General features: G+C 39.5%; 1 protein-coding gene across 1 annotated transcript; it reads left to right on the forward strand.

Annotated features, from left to right (window-relative positions):
* Nucleotides 1-589: 589 nt before the first annotated feature.
* Nucleotides 590-19,912, forward strand: NSMCE4A (NSE4A component of SMC5/6 complex). Its single transcript, XM_048856323.2, has 12 exons — nucleotides 590-722; nucleotides 869-1,183; nucleotides 3,450-3,530; nucleotides 4,176-4,306; nucleotides 6,235-6,386; nucleotides 8,302-8,401; nucleotides 10,084-10,174; nucleotides 14,021-14,115; nucleotides 16,293-16,341; nucleotides 18,065-18,156; nucleotides 18,976-19,045; nucleotides 19,668-19,912. Exons 2-12 carry the CDS (start codon nucleotides 874-876, stop codon nucleotides 19,670-19,672), a joined length of 1,176 nt encoding a protein of 391 aa, XP_048712280.1. The 5' UTR covers nucleotides 590-722; nucleotides 869-873; the 3' UTR covers nucleotides 19,673-19,912.
* The last annotated feature ends 2,105 nt before the right edge of the window (nucleotides 19,913-22,017 follow it).

Raw genomic sequence — 22,017 nt, forward strand, 5'->3', positions numbered from 1 at the left:
ATTGCCCACTCTGTCTAGATCCGTCTGTTGTCTCTTTATAGTTAGACTGTAAGCTCCTGGGAGCAGGGACCATCTTTTTGTAGGGCTCCTAGCAGTACAGGGTCTGGGTCCAGGAGCAGATAGTGCGACAGTTACACAACTACACTACCCTGCTATGAACAAGGTAGGGAAGTGCCCTGCCGCAGATTGCACCGGCTGTCAAACCACACTGTGCGTTGAACACGGTCACGCACCAGGACCGTGGGCAAACCTGCAGCTTCCTTCGAGCACCGCCTGGTGCGGCCGGTTTGCACCCATCATTTGGCATGAAGCGTGGGCCCTGCAGTTAATTTCCAGGTTTTAAAGAGAGATGAGGTGAGGGGGAATGTAAAAGAACAACTACAGCGAGGTGCCCCGTGTCTCCCCAGCGCTCAGGGCAGCGTCAGCACCCCACCCCCGCTGAGCAGAAACACCCTCCGTTCTCACCCCTCAGAGGCGCTTCAGCGGCTCCCTGAGCGTCGTGTGCCTCCCACACGCCAGGGGGCGCTGCAGATACTGAGAGACGGAGGCAGAAGGGGACGCCGCCGGCGCTACACATACCGCTCGGGCGAGTTGCTTCCTCTCTGCTCTCCCCGCCCTCCATTGGCTTCGCGCTTTGGCCCTCGCGCTTCGCCGTCGTGAGAGTCCTAACAACGCATGACGCTCGGGGCGCCAGTGGCACGCGGGGCCCAGCGCGTTGAGGGGTGAGAGCCCGGCGGAGCGGGAGGGTTTGAGGAGGTGTTTTCCCCGGAGGGGGGATGGGGCAAGGCCCGAGCCTGAAGGAGGCCGGGGGAGTGAGGAAGGCGTAGGGCCGCCCGCGGCTCACGCTCTCCTTCTGCCCCGCCCGCAGCGGCGATGTCTGAAGATGCTGGAAGCGGCGGCGACTCCCTCCAGGGCCGGGGCCCGGACTCGGGCCGCAGCCACCGCCAGCCTTTCCCGTCCACCTCTCGCAACGGGGCCGTGCCCGAGCACCAGCAGCGCAGGCTGGCGGGAGGCCCAGGCCGTCGGGGCCCCCCGGAGGCTGCGAACGAAGCGGGTGACGGGGAGGAAGCGGAGTCGGAAGAGGAGTCCGGGCAGGGCAGCGAGAGGGCCGAGCCTGATGAGGACCACACGGACAGGAGGATGCTCCGGCAGCAGTATCGTCAGCTGATCAACAGAGTGCAGCGTAAGCCTGGGGATCGCCCCGGCCCTGGGGTCCGGGAGGGTGATCTGTGTTCGTACGGGGCTGGCACAGTGCGGTCCTGGGCAGTGGCTGGTGCTCCTGGGCGCTAGGGTAATACAAATAGTAACAACGATGATAGCGCTGGGGTCTCCCTGCGGCAGCCAGAGACTTAGCCCTGCCGCAGAGCTGCAGCTGTCTCCGTCGTGCTTGATGCAGCTGCAGGAGACTGCCCCGCCCAGGACAAACGGCCTGTGCCCTACTCACTGGGAGGCTTATAGAGAGCTAGGGCTGAAGCTGGTGCTGGTCTTCGGATGATGGAGACTAACGTCACAGCAGAATTCTTCCTCTCCAGAGGGAAAACACTTTACCGGGTTCTTTAAAGGATCGTCTCTCCTCCTGAATTGTATGAGTGAGCATTGCCAAATTTTGGGCACTTAAGTGGTTTAAACTTCATAGGTGCTGGATAACCAGACAATCTGTTGCAGGAGTTGAGAGTGTTTGACATTTTTGAAATTTAGGCACCTAAATCTTTATTTAACATCTCGTTTTAGACATCCAAGTTTGAAAATTTTGCTGTAAATGTGTTGCATCCTTTTTTGCTGCCAAGGCCCAATTGAGGGAGGCATACAGGCTAACATGGCTGCTACTCTGAAACGAGTATAAATTTAGCAATTTGAGGTGATGGCCTATTTAGTAGACTTTTATCTTTGAATTAAAAACAACTTTTGTCATCACATTTTTAATGTTAAAATGTAGAAGGATAGTTGGTCAGTGACATGAGAAGTTTAGTAATCACTATGTGGTCACCATAATTCCATATAAAACTGTATTAAAGCAATGTTAAGACTTCGTGCTTTATGATTTTTGGGATGAGATATGAAAAGTCCTTATCAGTGTACAGCAATGCAGTGCACAGATGAAGATATGATATTTTTACCGGAAAGTACGGAAGAATCATAGCCAGAATAGACCTAAACCAGAACACTATCCTACAATTTGCAAAAGGGTCCATGGGGTTTTCAGTGATCACCAGTGCTTATGACCTGTATTTTACCTCTATGATCTCTGTTTCCCCTATGTGTACAGTCATCAGTGATGTCCCTTTGTCACTATTCTTCTGACTTGTAAGAGTGCTTGACTACTAAGTCATCAATAACAATTCCAGCAGCACCTGGTATTTTTTGTCTTTTTTTTGTTTTTGTTCCCCCTGCCCCCCTTCCCAATCCCCCCGAAAATCTTCCATCTCATTCTGACTTGCTTAATTTACATGATTTTTACATGAAATTGCAACTCAGTTTTAGAATAACTCAACTAGTGTTATAAGATGTTTAATAATACACTTATCAAGAAAAACACCAGCGCTTTGGAAAAGTGTATTAAGAGCTGGATGCATGTGCTCAAACCACTTGAACACTATGATGCTGTGAGTAGTCATATAGAATCAGGCATTCAAATATTCCCATTGTGTCGATGTTTATTAATCTAAATAAATGTAGTTGTTTGTTTTAACCTAGTGATGTCTAGAAATGAAACAACCTTTATTATTATTATATGTATTATTGTATAGTGTTTAGGAGCGTTGGTCATAGACCATGACCCCATTGTGCTGTACAACCTTGCATGTTTTTATAGAGGTCCCTAATTGGTGATGTTTAAATGTGTGAGACAAATGACATATGGCATAACTCTCATGAGCTCTGGTAACTACTTTGACTTAGAACAGGATATTTTAATTGGAATGATCAGCAAATTACATATAAGATTAAGATCTACTTCTTAATTTTGGAGCTTTTTAAAAATGTCCACATGCCAGAAATATACTGTGGATGGTTTGTAATCACTTTAGGGCTTGTGGGGGAAATCCTAGCTTTTGCATTTCTGAGTCTCATTCTATAAATGGGAACTCTTTTTATTGAAACATTCATTTTACAGTACTGAAATAGTCCTACTATCTGCAGTGACAAGTGCTACTGTTTTGATTTGCAAATACTTAAATGCTTAGCAGTAAACATGCGAATAGTCCCGTTGATTTCAGTGGGACTACCCGTATGCTTAAAGTTAAGCATGGGCATAAACATTTGCAGGATCAGGGCCTACATAAATGCTCACTGTAAAAAGTACTAAAAACAGATTTGGAGTACTTTAAATTTGGTGAGATTTAGCGTCAAGCACTGTTAGCTACTTATGCTTAAGGCTATAGGTGTTTATTTTTTGATGTGTACATGTTTAATTTAAGATTTCATTTATTTGTTGTTTTCTTTTTTCCCAGAGAATCGTGAGGATATGCTGAGTTCAAAAAGCAATAGTTTGACAGATGCGCTACAAGAAGCCAATAAATTGTTCAGTGGAGGTAAAGTTAATCCCATAGTCTATTTCAGAAATTTTTGCTTTGAACCTCAAAGCTCCTGATGTGATACTCAAAATAAAAAAATTTATGGGAATCAAATTCAGGTCCAAGTACTATATGAAAACACTAAAATATAGCAGTACAGTTCTTTAATAAATTGAAATGAAGATGGAACTGCTTGAGCAGACCTCACTACACTTAAAAAAAGGCAACAAACAAAGCAGCCAGGAAACTCCCCTTTAATAAATTTAGGTTTATAGCTAAAAATACAACAGTTTATTTATACTTCTGTATCTTGGCTCTGCAGTGCAACAGGAGTGAAAAAATAGTGTAAAAACTAATGTTGTTTAAGTAAATAGATTCAGTATGCTGTATTTGGAAAGAGCAAATATATTGGGGAAGAAAATGTAATTTTACTTTAATGATGGCTTGACAGTGTTTCATGCTTCCTATTGGCAGTGATTGCTATTTGCAGAATTGGCAAACGTTTTCTTTTAGAGCAGTCTGTACAATAAAAGGAATGGTTTGATCTTCAGAAATTGACTTACAAAGCACATTAGCTCTGATTTTAGAGTTAGTGTAGTGTATACTTTATCACATTTAGACAATTGTATTTTGCTAACATACATCTTTCTTTTTCCATAACAGTTTCCCAGGCAAGGGAGGCTGCTCTGGATGCCCAGTTCCTTGTTTTGGCATCAAATCTAGGAAAGGAGAAAGCAAATGAGTTACACTCTGAAATGACAGTATTTGACTTGCCAGCATTTGCTGAAGATTTAGTAAGTTAAAAACTGCTGACTTGTTAAAATGTGGCTTGAGATTGCCCTATATGTAATAGAAGGGGAAAAGAAACTGGGGTTAGAAGATTTCAGACAAAATACTGCTGTTGCATTAAAACTTAGCATAATTTCATGAGGTTCTTTAACTTTTTTTGCAAGCAGTCTAGAAGTTTATTCTAAGTTTCTGCTCAATCTACAATAGTTGTTTTAAAGGCTACATTTAGAATCTACAGTTTTAATAAAGGAAATGTAGCTATACAAATTTAGACTCCAAATGTTACAGGATCAGCGTCTTACTGCATCAAATGATTTTTCACAGCAGTGAATTGAATGAGGTTCTTTACAATAGTGTATTTAGTAAAGAAAAGAAATCTGCTGTTTGCTGTTTTGAAGGTATAGCTTTTCAAAACCAATGTTTGCTGTTCTTTTTTCTATTACATGCACTAATTCCTATTTTAACCAAAGCTGTGATTTTCAGTGGGACTTCGATATCTGAATCTTATTGGCAGTTTTGAAGATCTCCTGTTTTATTTCTTGATACTCTGGCTAAAAAGTGCCAGTTTGCGCTGACATTGGAGCAAAAGCCAATTTCATTTTCTTATTATAAGCTGTTACAGTAGCCTAATGAGGAGTTGCAACTTTTTGTCAAAGGTGTAGCTTTGTTGTACAAGAGAATTAGGTTCCATTGCTTATTATTGGCTAAAGGGGGAAGAGGCATGTGATGTTTATACGGTACTGGAAATGTGTTCAGTTGTCCCAAAAATGTGGTATGTTCAGAAACTGTGTGCTTTTAATTGCATTGTAAAGTTAAGAAACAGTAACTTCCACACTTGCTGGCATAGCGGTCAAGGATTGTATGAAGGCAGAGGCGAAACTGTACTCTCATTCTTAGATATAGCTATGCAAAGACAAGTTTAACACGCACTGGGCAATGGAAGAAAGCTTGCAAATGAATAGAGGACTTGTGTTGTCTTTCTAGCACCATTCATAACCATCCATTTGCATAGATATTTAGTTTATGGGTAAAAAATACAGGTATCTGAAGTTATAACTGGCAACTGAACTTCTGGAGAACATATGATAAGTAAGATAGTAGATAGCACAGCATCACTCTTTGCTGCTATGCAGGAGGACACTTCAATTCCTGTCCTCTGAAATGCAGGAAAGCTGTCATGTTGAAGACAGCCGTGAGGCAGTGTCTCTTTAAACAGCCTCGTGCTGGCAGTCTGAAAAAGAGAATTGATAACTGCCTTAGGTCCCATTGATTTCAGTGGAACTACTCACAAACTGGTCATAACTTTATGCCTAAATCTTAGCAGAATCGGGGCTACAGGTCCCAGTTCTGCAATAAACTCTGTTCAGGCAGATGCCTACACCCACGTAGATGTCCGACTTCAGTGGGGCTCCCATAGGGCTGAATGGGCTACCTGTGTAGAGCTTATTGCAGGATTGAGGCCTAAAAATTATACAGTGGGGGTGAGGATAGACAAATGAGAAACTATAATTAAGAGAAACTGCTATGTTCCAAGAAGGAACATACCAGTTTCTTTTTTTGTGATAAGACCAGTAAGATGTTGGACCAAGACCAATCATTCTTTCATATAATATTTAGCAAATTATTGTATAATTTTTAAAATGTGGATTTTTTTCCTTTTTAGTACAATTTGGGAAGACATATCTAAATATTTGAATTTTTGTTTCAGTAGCAATTGACAGTGTCATTCTTTCATTAGGTAATTCATGTTTCTATATGTCGACTTTAACTTAGTTCTTTTTTGTTTTTTTTACTGTAATTGGAAAAAAAGTAAGCGATTCTTGCAGTATTCAAGTAGGGTATACATTATAATGCAATATCTTAGAAATAAGCAGCCATTGACTTTGCTTTAAGTGAAATTTAGATGCAATATCTTCCCCCCCACCCCCAATAGCTAACATTTATGGGCCTAAATCGTCTAGAAGGAGAAGAAAATGATAGTGATGATGAGAGCATTGCTCATGGATTTTTACCTAATAATGCCTGGCATAAACTGGGAGCAGAAGCAGAAAGATATTTCAGAAGATCTCCTTCTTTTCACTACATGTAAGTATATTCAAGGAAAATGATCATGTATGCTGAAGTGCAACATGGCCTAATTCAAGTTAGTTTTCAAAAGGACTGACCCTTAGCTTATCAATGTTTAAGTAGTGCACTGTATTTGAGAGAAGAGATTAACTTGGGAGTCTGGCTGCAGTCCACAGCAGAGGTCTCTCCTGGCATGGCAGTTGCGTCACTGCACACTGAGTTGTGCCCTTCTCCCACCTAGATGAACTCATGTTCACCCAGGCATTTCAAATAACATTGTCCTTTCAGGGTCTGGTTTATGAAGTAGTAACACAAAATGAACATAAACCATTTTTTCACTCTTCTGAAGCAAACAGTTCTTCCACTGGACAGTAAGATCTCAAAATTTCCTTTACCTAGTCTTTTCTGCCCTACAGTGCCATCCTCTGAAAACCTTCCTTCTGCCCTTGTAATATTTTCCATTTTCCTCATCTGGGAGGCACAGCCAAAGTCACAGGAGAGTCCTCCTCTCCTCCTTAGGCCTTCCCCAGGCCCTGTAAAGCACTTTGTGGACTTTGCTCCCAGACCTCCTACCTGATTGTGTGTCTATCCTGATCTGTCTCCCTGAGCACCATATAATCCTCTGCAGGATTCTGTAGTTTGAGAGCCTCCCAGTACTTCCTGCTTTTCTCAGCTGTTTCCTAGGAAATAATCTGAATCCTGGAAATCATCCCCACACTTCTCCTTTCCTGGCTCTACTGCAGGAGAGGCTTTGTGCTCCATGCAAGTTTTCCTCTGTGTGAAGAGGCACTCTTATGAGGTGCTGCCTCCGGGCTGCTGTCAAATGATCCTTGGTTACCTGACTCAGGCCCAGAAGCCCGGCGTTCACTTCAGACAGTCCCAGCTCACCCTGTGATAGATCCCAATTTAAATGAAAAAGATCAGTTTGATCATCCTGTCCCTGCTAATGCAGGTTTTCCCCCCTACAAGTAGAATTTCAACTCTGATAAAAGACTGAAGTATTTGAAGGCCTCAACCAGCTATATCACTTGTACTACAAGTAACTGTTGCAAGTGGTTGTAAACATGATCATACGGTCTAACACACTGGATTGTAATAACAGATGATTGATATGTTAGGAAGACTAGTAGCTAGTTTACTATTGAAATCTCAGATAGTTTTTGTGTTTTAAAAGTACCAACAAAGTGCTGAGGGTAATTTTATTCAAACATTATACTGGAAATGATCAAAGATATTGAATGGAAGAAAGTCTAACTTTGATTTCTCTCTAAATAGTTGAGTCTGGACCTTTAGCTAAACCCTTCTTCTATAGAAGGTTAGGTTTCCTATGGCAAAGTGTGAATATTGACAAAGTACTGAATTTTTGGTATCTATTAAAGTGCCCTGAATTAGAACCCATGTTTTAAGAAATTAGATCTATATCCATTTTTCAGTCCATTGAACATACTATGCCCTATTCTGAGAGTTTTGTTTCAAAATGCGAAGTTAACATGTTCATAGCTACAGGCTTACAATTGTAAAAATTAAACAAATGATCAGGGAAAAAATATAAAATTGGACTATTTTCAGAAAAAGAAGCATGGACTACCCCAAAAGCTCAGTTTAAAGAAGATATAAATTCAGTGTTACTAGTTAATATAAAAAATGTCATGTCTCTATGACAAATAGATTTTAATTTATTTTACTAAAAAAAACTTGGAATAAAATAATGCATTTAACATTGTATTGATTTATACTGTTGCAAAGCTGATTGCAAATTGTAATTCACAGAACCATTAGTGGTGGCAGTTTATAGGAATCATAGTACATATTAGAAGCTTCATGTTCAGTTTCCTAGCATTATTTTCCATCTTAACCCAGCAAACAAACTGCTCAATATATTCTCTAGTAAAGTAGTTTACATACATTCATGCTACTTTTCTACTTGGGTTAGGTTGGGATCCTTCAAGGCTGATCCTCCTGTAGCAAGGCAACGGATTGAGAGGCAGAAAAGGAAAGCAGGAACAGAAGAAAAAAGGGCAATGCCTGCTCAGGTTTGTAAAGTAATATTTTTAATAATCATTTTTGACAGCATAGCTATCCTAAGTCACTTTTTTAGTTTGTGAATTATCTGTTTTCTCTACCACTATGGCTGCACTTAAAACGCTATAGTGGCACAGCCGCAGTGGTGAGGGATTCTCCCGTTGCTGTAGTTAATCCGCCACCCAGAGAGGTGGTAGCTAGGTTCATGGAAGAATCTTTCCAATGACCTTGTGCTGTCTACAACAGGGGTTAGGTCATCTTAACTACATCTCTCAGGGTTGTGGATTTTTCACAACTTTGGGAGACTTAGGTGATGTGGTCCAAGTAGGAGATGCCCAGGATTTTACGGAAATATCTCATCTCTGCTACCTGTATTTTCCGTTCAAGTTCTGCTGTAAAGGTCCATGTCTTGCACACATACTGAAAAATGGATATGACCAATGTGTGCAGCAGTTTCGGTTTGGATTCCAGGGAGATGTTCTTATTCCTCCAAATTGGTTTTGTTTTGCCACTGCTACTTTAGTATGCCTCTCTTTATTATAGATAAGACAGATCTGCAGAATCACATTCTCATTAATATCCTGTTAGGAGTAATTTCAAACCTGTCATGATTTTTCTTAAGTAAATGTCCGGCCTTTTTATCAATATAGGTTAAAGAAAACCTTAAGTAACTGTCCATTTTAGTAATAACAAGCCCCCCAACCCCCCAAACTGATTTTTAAGGTTTTAGAAGTTTATGCACCAGCAGAATCCTCCCAATTCCTCACAACTAGGAAAAACAAATGGTCCTTACAATAAGTCCTGGAAATTGATAAACTGGAACTCTTGAGCTGGATTGGAAGAGCGGGAGTAAGTTTCCAAAGCAGCGGCTAACTGTCTCCTTTCTTAAATAAGTGGGGCTGCAGTTCAGGTGCCACTGTGCATGGCAGATGTGGCAAAGAGAGAAGGGTAGTCTTTCAGATAAATAGATTCCAGGCATTTGACATAGTCAAGTATGTTATGCATATTATGTTCCATGACAGCAGCCTTTTATTACTCTGTCTTCTGTTTTTTATAGCCAAATGCAACAATTCAGAGCTGATGTTTTCTTTCTGCTGTCAAAGTTTGACTCAGACTCACAATTTATCAGACCACTCTGTTTTATTAGCAAAGCTGCTCTGCTAATACATTTAGAAGTGAGCCCCCCGAGTGGGGCTTGTGTCTCTTAATTTATACAGTTTTTGGAGAACAAGTTACAGAGAAGTTACAGACAAAAGAAGAAAAAAGATTTTAGTCACCACCCTTCGAGATCCCTGAGACCAGTCACATATCTTCAATTACCTGCCACCCGTAACAATCTCCTTTAACAGCTTCCAGTTAACTTAACTAACTGCCCTTCACACCTTCCATTCTGATGCCTGCTTCTTAGACGTGCTGGCTCTATCTTAATTGCTTCTCCATTCAAAAGCTAACTGTCCCTACATGTGCTCCCTCAGATACTTTGTAACATGTTTTGGCATGCCCTCTAATATACAATGTATCCAGCATGTCCCCTTATACAACGCTATACTTATACAATGTTATACTTCCACACTGCTTAGTACTAAAACTTGTCACTAAAAGAATATGATTAAAAAAATGTAGAAAAATGTTTTTTCTCTGTAATGTTGGCTTACACCGGGATAGATGCATGATTCTTGATATTTTTTTTCAGTTGAAGAAAATGGAGGAGTCTCATCAGGAAGCCACAGAAAAAGAAGTAGAGAGGATCTTGGGATTGTTGCAGAGCTATTTTCAAGATGATCGTAAGTGTGCCTCCAGTTTAGCTAAAATTTGCACTAAACAGGGAGGTGTAATATGCTATATAGATTACACTTTGGAAGCTAGGGAATGAAACTCAGTTACTACATTAGTAATTAATGGTGTCTAGAATCCAAGGTTCCAGTGTGTCCTCCTTTGCTGGTGAGGAGGTTAGGCTTGTAGACTTGAACTCTGGCCACATTCTAAATTCTGTCTCTGTGCGGTCTCCACAGCGATTGTACTGCATTTATGGCCTGCAATTGCAGCATTTAGCCTGAGGAGCTATTGTTTCTCTCTGCAGACTCAGAAAAACATGGTTTCGGTTGACATTTGGAACAATAAGGACTAGAAACTTGATATTTTTAAATGTAAGCTTGGGTTCTGCTGAAACTGATGGAGGCTGTTCGAGAAATATGGCAGTGAACCAGTTCAACTAATCTCTTGACTCTAGTCAAAAATAGGGTATTAGAAAGGTTCTTTCAGTCCTTTTTTTTTTTTTTTAAACAAGTAACTGTGACAGCAGCCTATCATCTAACTGATGATATTGCACGAAGTTAATTGAGCACATATGACGCAAACAGTTGTGAGACCTCATCCACAATAAGTTTTTGAGCGGACATTAATTAGGGCTCTACTTGAATTTCAGCCTGCATCACTTATGAGATTTTGGATGTGTTGAGACAACTTTTTTTTCCATGACTTGTGTATTGCCTTGGCTAGTGAAGGCCAGTGGGGGAAAAACTGAATCCTTCACAGATGGGAATTGATACTCCCTCTGTTAAGGGAGGACAAAATTCCAGTTCGCCTTAAGGAAGTGTATTTCATGGGGCCTGTGTTCTAGAAACTAGTCCTTGGTGTTGAGAGTCTATTCATTATCAAACTGTATTTAATCTTTCATTTTTGGTTAAGATTATTATTATTATTTGGATTGTTATGATGTGACAGTTTTCACAGCATATGGATTTCTTTGACATACAGTAACTCCTCACTTAATGTTGTAGTTATGTTCCTGAAAAATGCTACTTTAAGCGAAACGATGCTAAGTGAATCCAATTTCCTCATAAGAATGAATGTAAATAGCGGGGGGTTAGGTTCCAAGAAAAAAGTTTTCGCCAGACAAAAGACTATATTTTTTTACAGACACAGAATAGAAGTTTTAAATAATTTAATACTGTACACAGCAATGATGATTGTGAATCTTGGTTGAGGTGGTGAAGTCAGAGGATGGAAGAGGATGGGATATTTCCTAGGGAATACCTTACTGCTAAATGACCAGTTTCAGAGTAGCAGCCTTGTTAGTCTGTATTCGCAAAAAGAAAAGGAGTACTTGTGGCACCTTAGAGACTAACCAATTTATTTGCATAAGCTTTTGTGAGCTACAGCTCACTTCATCGGATGCATTCAGTGGAAAATACTGAGTGGGGAGATTTATATACATAGAGAACATGAAACAATGGGGGTTACCATACACACTGTAACGAGAGTGATCACTTAAGGTGAGCTATTACCAGCAGGAGAGCGCGGGGGGAGGGGGGGGACCTTTTGTAGTGATAATCAAGGTGGGCCATTTCCAGCAGTTCACAAGAACGTCTGAGGAACAGTGGGAGGTTGAGAGGGGGAATAAACATGGGGAAATAGTTTTACTTTGTGTAATGACGCATCCACTCCCAGTCTCTATTCAAGCCTAAGTTAATTGTATCCAGTTTGCAAATTAATTCCAATTCAGCAGTCTCTTGTTGGAGTCTGTTTTTGAAGTTTTTTTGTTGAAGAATTGCCACTTTTAGGTCTGTAATCGAGTCACCAGAGAGATTGAAGTGTTCTCCGACTGGTTTTTGAATGTTATAATTCTTGATGTCTGATTTGTGTATTCTTTTACGTAGAGACTGTCCAGTTTGACCAATGTACATGGCAGAGGGGCATTGCTGGCATATGATGGCATATATCACATTGGGAGATGTGCAGGTGAACGAGCCTCTGATAGTGTGGCTGATGTTATTAGGCCCTGTGATGGTGTCCCCTGAATAGATATGTGGGCACAATTGGCAACGGGCTTTGTTGCAAGGATAAGTTCCTGGGTTAGTGGTTCTGTTGTGTGGTATGTGGTTGTTGGTGAGTATTTGCTTCAGGTTGCGGGGCTGTCTGTAGGCAAGGACTGGCCTGTCTCCCAAGACTTGTGAGAGTGTTGGGTCATCCTTTAGGATAGGTTGTAGATCCTTAATAATGCGTTGGAGGGGTTTTAGTTGGGGGCTGAAGGTGACGGCTAGTGGCGTTCTGTTATTTTCTTTGTTAGGCCTGTCCTGTAGTAGGTAACTTCTGGAAACTCTTCTGGCTCTATCAATCTGTTTCTTTACTTCTGCAGGTGGGTATTGTAGTTGTAAGAAAGCTTGACAGAGATCTTGTAGGTGTTTGTCTCTGTCTGAGGGGTTGGAGCAAATGCGGTTGTATCGCAGAGCTTGGCTGTAGACGATGGATCGTGTGGTGTGGTCAGGGTGAAAGCTGGAGGCATGCAGGTAGGAATAGCGGTCAGTAGGTTTCCGGTATAGGGTGGTGTTTATGTGGCCATTGTTTATTAGCACTGTAGTGTCCAGGAAGTGGATCTCTTGTGTGGACTGGACCAGGCTGAGGTTGGTGGTGGGATGGAAATTGTTGAAATCATGGTGGAATTCCTCAAGGGTTTCTTTTCCATGGGTCCAGATGAGGAAGATGTCATCAATATAGCGCAAGTAGAGTAGGGGCTTTAGGGGACGAGAGCTGAGGAAGCGTTGTTCTAAATCAGCCATAAAAATGTTCATAAACATTCATAAACATTCATAAACCAGTCGGAGAACACTTCAATCTCTCTGGTCACGCAATCACAGACATGAAGGTCACTATCTTAAAACAAAAAAACTTCAAATCCAGACTCCAGCGAGAAACTGCTGAATTGGAATTCATTTGCAAATTGGATACTATTAATTTAGGCTTAAATAGAGACTGGGAGTGGCTAAGTCATTATGCAAGGTAGCCTGTTTCCTCTTGTTTTTTCCTACCCCCCACCCCCCCAATGTTCTGGTTTAACTTGGATTTAAACTTGGAGAGTGGTCAGTTTAGATGAGCTATTACCAGCAGGAGAGTGAGTTTGTGTATGTATGGGGGTGGGGGGGATGTGAGAAAACCTGGATCTATGCAGGAAATAGCCCGACTTGATTATGTAAAGAGTTGTCACTTTGGATGGGCTAGCACCAGCAGGAGAGTGAATTTGTGTGGGGGGGTGGAGGGTGAGAAAACCTGGATTTGTGCTGGAAATGGCCCACCTGTTGATCACTTTAGATAAGCTATTACCAGCAGGACAGTGGGGTGGGAGGAGGTATTGTTTCATATTCTCTGTGTGTATATAAAGTCTGCTGCAGTTTCCACGGTATGCATCTGATGAAGTGAGCTGTAGCTCACGAAAGCTCATGCTCAAATAAATTGGTTAGTCTCTAAGGTGCCACAAGTACTCCTTTTCTTTTTTCTAATGTATGGCCATTCCAACAGAGTAGGGCATGTTAGCACTTATCTTGCAGGAGTGTTCTTAATTAATGAAACAATGACAATTTTTAACTACTTTATTTCATTTCAGGTGTATGTGGGGAGGTGGGACGTAGCGGGAAGAAAGGGGTAATACGCTGTGTATTAAAAAACAAAAAAACAAAACCCTGTTACACATTAAGAATTTGAAAATATATTAAAATTCACATAAGAACAGTTAAATATATAACAATTTGCTTAAGCCCTACATAGACTATTATATCTCTTAAATTAGCATTTACATCTCTGCTAGCTTTATGTATACCATTTGTTTTATAACCACTGTTTTCTTATGTCTATAGCGAATATACCTATTTCCTTCTTTGATTTTGTGATTGATCCAAGTTCTTTTGCACGCACTGTGGAAAACATCTTTCATGTGTCCTTCATTATAAGGGTAAGGAGTAACTTGGTCTTCAAATCTTACTTGTATACTGGAATGATCCAAGAAAACCAGAATATTTGTTTCTTTTTATTTACCGTAATTGCAGCTGCTGTTTCCACAGTTTTAGTGAGGTGGTATATTTTTTGCTTCTGGGACAGGATGATTTGGGAATGCACGTCTAACATTTGACACTGATTTGGTACTGTGGAGTCCAACTCTGATTTGCATTTGTGAAAATTTTATTGGCAAAGTGTTTGAAATCCCATTTTTTTCATTAGTCTAATAGAGAAGTTTTAATAGATTTGTGATCAAAGACAAATAAGCATAAATGGATTTTACATTGTCACCAGAACCCTAAGATAAAAATTGGGGTGGACTGATTTAAATTAAAGCTATATAAATCACCAATTTTAATTATAATTTCAACCAGCAATCAGAAATTTTGATCTGGTTTTGCATTTTTACTTTAGTTACTGTTTTAAAGGTTAATTCTCATTGGTCAGTACTTGTTGCTAACAGGAGGATACACTGTAACAAATACACATCATTGCTTAAATTAAGATAGTTTAACATACATTTTTAAAATTAATTTTGACATTTGTATTGTTAGAAAATGGTGACCAATGCTTTTTTTATTTACTAGGTTGTTTCAAGCTGCATTTGGATGAAAATCTGTTTTAGTTTTTTAAAAAAATTAAATAATATATTTAGCACTTTTTGATTTTTATTTAGTTTTATTAATGTCTGTTTTGCATTTATAAGTATGGTTTATGCATTGAGCCTGGGACTTGTACCCAAAAACTCCTGAGATCTAATCCTTGCTCTGACACTGACTCATTCGGTGGACTTGTCCATGTAGTTTGTTGTCTGTGTAGGTCAGTGGTGGGAAACCTGCGGCGCACGCAGCCTGTCAGGGTAATCCGCTGGTGGGCTGCAAGACCGTTCGTTTACATTGGTACGGCTGCCCGCAGCTCCCAGTGGCTGCAGTTTGCCGTTGCAGGACAATGGGAGCTGCAGGAAGCAGCGGCCAGCAAGTCCCTGTGGTTTGCGCCGCTTCCCGCAGTGCATCTGGTTGTGAAATCAACCGTTTACCACCCGCGGAGGTGGTTTGATGGTTTTTTTTAGTGTTTGTTTGTACATCATTTTAAAGAACTAAAACTTTGTACAGGCACTTATTGATACACTCTTGCTTATATTTTTGTAAATTAATCCTCACTTAATCTGTGAAAGTGCTTTGCTCCTTTTGCCTGATTTCATACATGAAGTGTGGAGTACCAAGCATTATTCTTCCCCCGAATGACATTGTCCAGGAAGAAATAGGAATAATGCAAATGTGATGGTGTTTTTTCCTTTGTTTTTCCTTTGAAGCGGCTGGTAAACGTATCAAGTTATGACAGTCACAGAACTGTGGAATATATTGGAATAGTAGTTGAATTGTTTTTAAGATGAGTTTTAAGTGCAAAAGCCTGTAATCGCTTAAGAAGACCATGTTTTCCTGCGCATGTGTTTTAATGGATTTAATTCTGTAGTTGACATATTTTTAATCCCAAATCCCCTATTTTTGTATCCTTAACTTCACTTATATATTTTGCTTTGGGCTAGAATATCTCAAGTTTGTTCTCTGCCTAAAGTTTTTTTTCAGTGGTTTAAAAGTAACCAATCCAGTTCTCAAATCTTTTCAGGACTACTGTGTGCTCAGATAACCCACTCTCTTAATTCAAGTTTGGCATGTATGTAATCAGTGAAAGGAATTCTTTTGAATTCAGCGAAGAAAATTTGAAAATGAATAAATGATAATGAAAACTATAACTATATTTTCAATTTAAAATGCATGTGGTGAAATGACCAAGGGAAGTGTCAATACTATATTCATGTTATGATTGAGATTTTACAGATACATGTTAGGAAGTTCACTTATGTCTCCCTTAGCAATGGTAAATTTGCACTCCTGTGAATATGTAGGAAGTATTTGCAAGAGGCTTAGTTATTGTTGCTCTGGTAACATAACTAAGATTCTTGATGCAAGAATATATGTACATTTCCACTAATATAGCATTGCAAAGTTAGTCATAAATAAATGAAAACTGTGTAGCCTTTAAAAAAAAATTGTCGTTGTCTATTTCAATATTTTAAATCATCTGAACAGTTTTAGTTTCTGTAATTGTAAATCAAATTGTATTGCATTCTAGGATGGCTTTGCAAGAATAAAGCTGGATCAGGACAAACTGCCAGTAATAGGTAAAATACATTTAACTTTTTAAAAGGCATATAAATTACTCAGGCACCAAAAGAGTTTGTGTATCTAGACGGTTTATAGGTCTTTTAAGCAATAGATTTAGGACTCGTATCTCAAGACCTCACCATGACCTATTGCCTTCAGTGGGCATTGCTTCTGTTCCTATGTGGTATCTGCTTCATAGGCCTGATAGCATAACCCTTGCTTATTTGAGTAACTGTAGGATTGGACCATGCAACTTTCAAAGTATTGCAAACAGAGAGAAGCACTATAACTTGCATTTATTAAATGAAGAGTCCTTTAAAGTTTACTTTAGTTTCAAGCCAGTTCTGTTAGGATGCTTGACCTTTTTCTCTGCAGACAGACACAGAATGCATGGGCTTTGGTATACAGGTCACTGAAGTTGCTAAAAAGATTGCTATTAACTTCAGTAGGCTGCGGAGCAGGCCCTATATGAGCTAAGAACATACATAAGAACGGCCATACTGGATCAGATCAGAAGTCCATCTAGTCCAGTATCCTGTCTTTCGACAGTGGCCAATGCCAGGTGCCCCAGAAGGAATGAACAGAACAGATAATCATCAGGTGATCTATCCCCTGTTGCCCATTCCCAGATTCTGGCAAAAGAAGCTGAATTCTGGCTAAAGAAGTACCTGTCCAAAAAAACCCAGAAAATGGAAGTCTAATCCAAGTGAACCTAATGGAAAGAAGTATAAATTATGGTAGGTAAAAAGATGAACATTAGGAGAGCAAAGAGAATTTGAAGAGAAAATAGTCTGCAAATAACAAAAGTCTTAAACATAATAGACAAAGCAGGAAGCCTACAAAAGCAAAGCAGGCAGCCTGGTGTGTCTGCTAGAATGCCAAGGAAAAAAAGGGAAATTGAGGATAAGCTACATGATTTTCTTTTTTAGTTTTCACAGAGGGTAATGGGGTATATCTACATGAGACCTTCATTTTTTAGGTAACAAAGAATTAGTCCTGGAACAAATTGATAAAGAGCAGTAAGTCACCTGTACCAGATAGTATTAATCCAAGAGTACTAAAAGAATAAGAGAGAAGTTGACAGTGGCAAGCAAAAAATGCAATACACTAAAGTCAGCTACGGATGGCTGGAGAACTGGAGGGGAGCAGATGTCATATAAAAGGCAGTGACAGATACTTGGACTTACAGACCAGTGAGCCTTATATCAATACCAGGAAAATTGGTTAAAACAAGAATTAAGAACAGAATTGTAAACACCTAGACTGTAATATTGTAGGGACAAACAAGTACATCACTTATAAAAGATAATGTGTCTAATCTAGAATTCCCTGAGTACATCATCAGTCATTAGTAAAGGATAATTAGTTGGCATGAATTGACAAAACCCTTCCTTAGAGGATACTAGGAAAACATGAGGTGTGAGGTAAAATCCTGTAATGGATTAGAAACTGCAATGTGGTGGTAATAGGTGAAGTTTTAAGATGGCAAAATATATATATTTTGCCTGAAACAGTCTGGCAGATTTGACACAAATTCACTACCAACTACTGAAGTTAAGAGAGTGTTTACTGTTGGTTTTTTATGTAGCATCTGGTACTGGCCTGTCAGAGACATAATAATGGACTAGATGGGCCACTGATTTGATCTGATATGGCAATTCTGATGTTCCTGAATGGTACTGTAACACCTGACATGCCTTTCTAACTGTATGGGTCCTGAAAACGTGGTATTTTGAACAGAGCCTTCACATGAAGAAGAAGGTAGAGAAAATGACCAGAATGCCCAAGTACGGAATCAAGCAGTCATATCTTTGAGCCATCAAGACTGGAAGGTACAATAGATGACACTGCCTTTTGCTTTAGTTTAAATTTAAAGAGTCTCGGAGAGCTGTGCTATTCTATGATGTGAAGTCACAAAGTAATGCATCTTATGACAAGTTGTGTACACATCTTTGTATCAATACATATTGATCATTATGGACTCCGGAAAACTAGTAGGTACAATCAGTTTCTTTCTATAGTGAGATATGGAATGGAGACTTCATTCCAGTCCATGTCACATTTATACTGCTTCCAATCTAAGGCTGTGCAGCTACAAATAACTTTCAATTACTGTACTATATAAAGGCCATGTAGATATTAGAAGTCAGTCCAAATTGCTGTTTGTTTTCCTGTGTTACATGGCATTCAGTCATGGCGGGGGGAAGGGAGGGAAGGGATGTGTCTGCTATTTATCATATCCATAATTTGATTTAAAAGAATGTCCTAGGGTGCATAAGATCAGGCTTATCTAAGTTCCTGAAGGTGGTATGAAACAATGATAGTGCTCCATATGGTGAAGTGCTAATTGTAAAGCTATCACATATGCACCCACTTTTCACAGACTGGGTGTGCAGAACTTGGTGACCTGAAGTTTAGTTTGACTAATAGACCTTAAAGTGGTTTATTTTTAAATATACCTGTAGCAAAAAAAGATTTTTGGCACATGGAACTCCCATCCCTTCTCCTCCCTAAGTTGACCTAATCATTCTAGCAAGTGCTGAAATGTGAATGCCCTGTGTATTTCTAATACAACTAATTCCTATGTGTTTAAGTAGTCATAGTAGTGTAATAAACTTTTTTTTTTTTTAACTCTGATTTTCTCTGATCAGGACATTGTAGAAACTTTTGAAATCACAGAACCTATGATTCCCCCTCCTGGTGTCAGCCAAGAAAATGAAAGTAAGTATTTATTTAAATTGATTTGTCAGAAGACTTCTTCATAGTTCAATCCATACATTTTGTATGTATTTGAAAGAATTGTAGAGAAATTACCTGTAATGCTTGTGTAACCCATAGAATGTAATATGTTTAATGTAAATACTTGAAATTGCATATTTGTTTAGGGTTTTTTCCTTAAGTATACTTTAAAGACCACTTTAATTCAGGTGAATTACTTTGGATATTGCAAAGTGTTTAATTACAATGATGAGTGCTGTAGAAAAACCTGAGTGTGACTGTATTCTTTGTGGATCAAAAGTCTTTGCATATAAATCTTCTAAACAGCAAAGAGTTGAAATATGTGTACTTGAACATTTTATGGCTGGCTAGTTGTTCGGTTCTCAGAACTTCATACTGATATTGTAAATATAATGCTGTGAATGATCATGGTTTAGTTTATATAATTTTTAATTTTAAAAAGGACAGTTGATAAGTGATAAAATATTCTAAGGGCATCTTAAAAATACATCTATGGAATTTATTTTTAGGAACAGAGTACATGAAGGAGCAATGATAAATGCAATGTAATAAGGTTTAGGTGATATTGAACTGTCTTTTAAAATGTTCTTTATTTCTTTTCTAGGTTAGGTGCCATGAAGGAAAAAATGTGTGTTAAAATATTCAGATAAGTTTTATATGTATATACTGTATGATAAAATTTATTTTTGATGAGAACACTAGTTTAGTTTAAATTTGATTCTTTTTATATAACAAGCTTATTGTATCTTTTTATTTATACATGTCATTTACAGTAGTAAAGGTTGTCATGATACATAAGGCATTTTCATCCTATCATGATTTTCTTTAATAAAGCCCTTCTGTAATGTTGACTGTTTTCCAAATTTTTATACAATAAATGTAGACAGGGATGGCCCAGAATACACAGACTACATGACTGCAGCTTAAGTTCAATTTGTGGTTATTAGTGATTGTTATTGATACTCTGTACTTGATATGGAGGTGGGGTATACAGAAAATAGAAGGTGGTTTAGAACTCTTCATCGGGAGCTTTAGAAAAATGTTGGTGTCACAGCTGAAGTGGAATGAGAATGGAATGGAATATAAACACCAGAGGAAGAAACAAAACTTGCCAGATTTTGATCCTCAGTGTAGCGTCGGATGAATGCTACTCTGAAACCTGTTTAGAGGCTGTTGGTTTCAGACCTGTTGATAGTAACACTTCCCCCTCTCTTTTTTTTTGTCTTTTTAACTTTCCTGTCTTAAGTGAGTTGACTTACGTCATGCCAATAACTTAATCAGTATTTTTCTGAAGACAGAGCTTCCTTTCTTATGAGGGATATTTTTGATGGGTTTAGATCCCCGCCCCTTCCCTTCTCCTTTCTGTTCCTTCCCACCCACTTATTGTTGCCTCTTCTGCTTTGTCTGATGCTGTTCTCCGTTAGCACTCTGTTTTCCGGTGCATGATGTGCTGAAATACCTTGGCTGACATCATAACCTCCTCTGCTAGCTTAGGTAGTGTTGCCTCTGGTTTGAACATTTTAGGACAATTTATTGGCGCATTAGGCAGATTGAACTAGGCAAGGAAGGAGTTAACTCTCATGCAGGTTGAATGCAACAATTTCCTGCTTTTATCAGGGTGCTGCACTGAGGCCCTGGTTCAGCAAGCTATCTCTATTCAGCAAGGCACTTCAGCAGGTGGTAAGGTCCCATTGACTGTAGTGGACTAAAGCACATATTTGAGTTATTTGCTGAATTGGGGCCTAAGTCTTGAATGGATTCACTTCAGCTACTCATTAGACAGTAGGTTTTGAATGGGACTCCAGTTTTGATGTACCTTACAAGAGAAAACTGCAAGTTTCTTGAAATGTTACACCTCTAGTGCAGTTTGCCTCCCCAATTTTTGTGCAGATTCTTCCCTGGTTTTGGAAATCTTGCACTTTTTGCCACATGTTGTAATGCTCACTCATACTACACGCTGTTATAAAAAACTATGTTTTAGCTGTCAGGATTTAACCTGTAACTGTAGAGTAGAGGCGAGGAGTGAGATTGATAGTGGACATTGGAAAAGAATTAAAACACTGGGAAATAGAGTTAAACAGGATAGTGTTCACTCACTAACATCTGTGGGGGGGAGGGAGGGGCTGGGAAGGAGGAAAAGAATCAGAAGAAAAGGGAAATGAAATAAAGGCAAAAAGAACAAAAGTAAGGAAGAAACAGCAGTAATCACTTTCTTCTATTGAGATTTCTGTGAAATCCTTAGAACAAGAGGTGCCTTTGGTTATTTAAAAAACAAAACACCACCACCTGAGCTCATAAGTACTGACTGGCTCAAAAGGAACTGTCACCAGCTTTGTTAGACACTGTCTACCTTCAGCTACTAGTTCCTGACAGGCCAAAGCAATTGCAACATGCACATGAAGATTCTTTAAACTAATATCCAGGAAATAAACAGAGAGCTGAGAAACACTGGTCTCTGATCATGATGCCATGGTGATTATCAACTCCTTGTTTCTTCTAATCTTTATCAGGACTTTTAGTATTGAGGCAGTGATAGAAAGGCATGGAGGAGCCTCATCCCTCAATGGAAAGAGGAGACATTACTTGTTGTTGCAGTCTGTTGTTTGAACAGAAAATTGCTTCTACTGAAAACAATGACTAAGAGATCCATCCATTACCAAAGAATACCTCATCAGAAGAATTATGAGACTGAGCATGGAGCAAATCAGTTTGTTTTCAATTCTGTTCTCATAGAAGTTGGTGCCCCACAAGACCACCTCTTTGATGCCAGATGTATGAAAGATCTTAGACCATTCAAGACAATCCTCAACTCTAGAATATTAATGTATAGTTACTGTTAACCAAGGAGACGAGATTTCATGGGTTTGAAGTGTCTGTGAATCCCCGGGAGGATGCATCTATGGACACTAAAATGTGAATGGGTAGTACTTGTAAGTCTACTCCTGACTGAAGAT

The sequence above is a fragment of the Caretta caretta genome, chromosome 7, assembly GCF_965140235.1.
Source record: "Caretta caretta isolate rCarCar2 chromosome 7, rCarCar1.hap1, whole genome shotgun sequence".
NCBI lineage: Eukaryota > Metazoa > Chordata > Testudines > Cheloniidae > Caretta > Caretta caretta.